The following is a 3,156-nucleotide window of genomic DNA, read 5'->3' on the forward strand; positions in this document are numbered from 1 at the left end:
TACATGAGGTGTGTGACTAGAGCCTTCTTTACCTTTGATTATTCGTTTCAAGCTTTTTCTCTTAGTAGGACTGTGCAAACCGCGAACAAATAAACCGTCGTGGCAGAATTGTGAAAAGGGACATCCCTCTGTAGATCTGCAGCTCGCAGGATCGTGAAAGGGAATAATCACCCCGTAGCCTTGCAGCCGGGCCACGGAGTACGTGACCTTATCACCTACATGGTCGCGAATGCGTAATCCCACTACCTCCTGTGCCGAAAACAAACAAGACATGGAAGGTGTTAAGGATTATTCTTACCTTCGGGTAAGTTGCGTCTCGGCCAGCAGACAGCCGGTGTAAAAACTTCGTCGCATCCTTGGGGATACGGTATTTACGAGATAATATTCCTGGTCGACCTGGGACTTACTACCAGAAAAGAGTTTTGGTTTTGGTTTGGTTTGGTTTGGCAGTTCAGCTTTATGACTTGCTTGACAAGAGATTTAGAATTTGGACCGCACCTAGCAGCTACGAGCTTGTACGTGAAGGAGTTTTATTTTTCAGAATATTTTATACCCCACCCCCCACCCCACATCATTGTCTTGATATATTGATATCATTACAGTGCACTAAAGTCTAATGGGGTTTCATAATGTGATCTAGAGAGTAGACTGGAACGTGAATTACTATTACACGACCAACCGAAAAAAATGCTATTGGACCAAAGAAAAGAAGAAGATAACTGACGTTTTTGGCATCATGGACCATTCTTGTCTCTTTTTTCTTTTTCTTTTCCTTTTAGATGAACCTTATCTCTTTACTGTAAAACTACTGATTGATCGATCTTTCTATCACACATCTCATATCTTCCTCACACAAGCAAACTAGTTCAGTTTTATCTTCTCCTTTGTCAAATCTACTTGTTATTGAGGTGAATACAATTGGTGATGGTGAGGAGGAGGAGTTTATCATCCCCTTGATGGGTAAGATTACATTCATTTCTTTTTCTACTGATTCTATTGAGTGTCACGCATGCATCATCAGAAGAAGGATCCGGTGTTTTGCCGGAAAGCGTCCGGTTTGACACAGGAGGGTTAAGTAGGGAGAGTTTTCCAAAGAATTTTGTTTTTGGAACCGCAACTTCAGCTTACCAAGTTGAAGGAATGGCAAAGAAAGATGGTAGAGGACCGAGTATTTGGGATGTCTTTGTTGCAATTCCTGGTAACATTGCAAACAATGCTACAGCAGATGTCGCTGTGGATCAGTATCACCGTTACAAAGAAGATGTAGATATCATGAAGCATCTCAACTTCGACGCTTACCGTTTCTCCATCTCATGGTCTAGGATCTTTCCAGATGGAACTGGGAAGGTGAATTGGAAAGGTGTTGCTTATTACAACCAGTTGATCGACTACATGCTCAAGCAAGGCATCACTCCGTACGCAAATTTGTATCACTACGATCTTCCTTATGCACTTGAGAAGAAGTATAAAGGGTTATTAAGCCACAATGTTGTGAAAGATTATGCGGACTATGCTGATTTCTGTTTTAAGACGTTCGGTGATAGAGTGAAAAATTGGATGACGTTCAATGAACCAAGAGTAATTGCTTCCTTGGGTTACGACAATGGATTATTTGCTCCGGCGAGGTGTTCTAAGCCATTTGGAAACTGCACAGAAGGGGATTCTTCGACTGAACCGTACATTGTCGCACATCATCTCATACTGTCTCATGCTGCTGCAGTTCAGAGGTACCGCCAAAAGTATCAGGCAAAACAAAAAGGACGGATAGGAATTCTCTTGGATATTACATGGTATGAACCTCTTACAAAGTCAAAAGCCGATCACCAAGCTGCTCAGAGAGCAACAGACTTCCATCTTGGATGGTTTCTTCACCCAATTGTATACGGCGAGTACCCAAAATCAATGCAGAGGATTGTCACATCGAGACTCCCAAAGTTCACAAAGTCAGAAACTAACATGGTGAAAGGCTCAATCGATTACTTAGGAATTAATCAATACACTACCTATTACGTGTATAATCAGCCTTTAAAGAAGAACCAGGTCAGAGGCTATGTATTAGAAACGCAGGTTAGATTTGCTTATAGTCGTAAAGGAGTACCAATTGGACAACGGGAAAACTCCTTTTGGCTTTACGAAGTACCCTGGGGTATATATAAAATCATGACCTATGTTAAGGAGAATTATGGAAACCCGAATGTATTTCTTTCGGAGAACGGCGTGGACGATCCGGGTAATGTTACTCTTCCTAAGGCATTACACGACACCAGAAGAATAAATTTTTACAAGACGTATTTGATTCAACTCAAGAAAGCAATTGACCAAGGAGCCAACATTACAGGCTACTTCGCATGGTCATTGCTCGACAACTTCGAATGGAAATCAGGTTACACATCAAGGTTTGGTATCGTGTATGTCGACTACAACAACCTAAAAAGGTATCCTAAGATGTCGGCTTATTGGTTCAAAACACTACTTAGTCGAAAGAAGCATCAAGTAATGTTTGATGCTGCCTAGAGTTTCTTTTTTAATCTTTCCTTTGTGTTGTGTGTTTTGAATGGCTTCACTACCTTCCTCCTTCTCTGCACTAGCTAAGTGCCTATTTTCCTTCTGTACTTTTTTTTTGCTTTTTCAATAAAAGGCAGGAACTACTCTTGGGTTTACACATAGCCTTCTATCTGATCTGTGTGTACTTAAGAGGGCACATGTCCTATTTGTGGATACAATTGTGACAATAGATCAAACATATTAATTTCATAGAACAGCCTAACCATAATACAAAGTGATTGGCATATGAATCATCTCAAAGCAAAAAACAAGGCAAATTTTCCATATTAGATCTATAACAATCATAAACAAGTGAAAAGCTTACTCTTCTTGTAGTCATGGTACGTACTGCAGATTGATTATCTGCAAGCTTCTTTTTCTCTTATAATTTTTTCTTTTATCGGTAAAGAATTTGGTGCTGTCGAGTTTCGAACTAAGATCACTGGTATCATCACTCGGTGACTTTACCACTGTACTACAGTGATACCGTCTTTTTTCTTAGAATTCTTCTTCTTCTCGGTTTCGACGTGATCCATGGGTGGTGGTGGTGCTTCATTTTTTTAACAATTACTACTATCAAATACCAAAACATCAAAAACCATGTTACCTGGA

General features: G+C 40.3%; 1 protein-coding gene across 1 annotated transcript; it reads left to right on the forward strand.

The window, feature by feature from the left end:
- The first annotated feature begins 756 nt into the window (after window positions 1–756).
- On the forward strand, window positions 757–2,718 carry LOC113326982 (beta-glucosidase 44-like). The gene has a single exon (XM_026574636.1). It carries the CDS (start codon window positions 1,141–1,143, stop codon window positions 2,512–2,514), a length of 1,374 nt encoding a protein of 457 aa, XP_026430421.1. The 5' UTR covers window positions 757–1,140; the 3' UTR covers window positions 2,515–2,718.
- Window positions 2,719–3,156: the final 438 nt, after the last annotated feature.

Source organism: Papaver somniferum, unplaced genomic scaffold (genome assembly GCF_003573695.1).
Source record: "Papaver somniferum cultivar HN1 unplaced genomic scaffold, ASM357369v1 unplaced-scaffold_10, whole genome shotgun sequence".
Taxonomy (NCBI): Eukaryota; Viridiplantae; Streptophyta; class Magnoliopsida; order Ranunculales; family Papaveraceae; genus Papaver; species Papaver somniferum.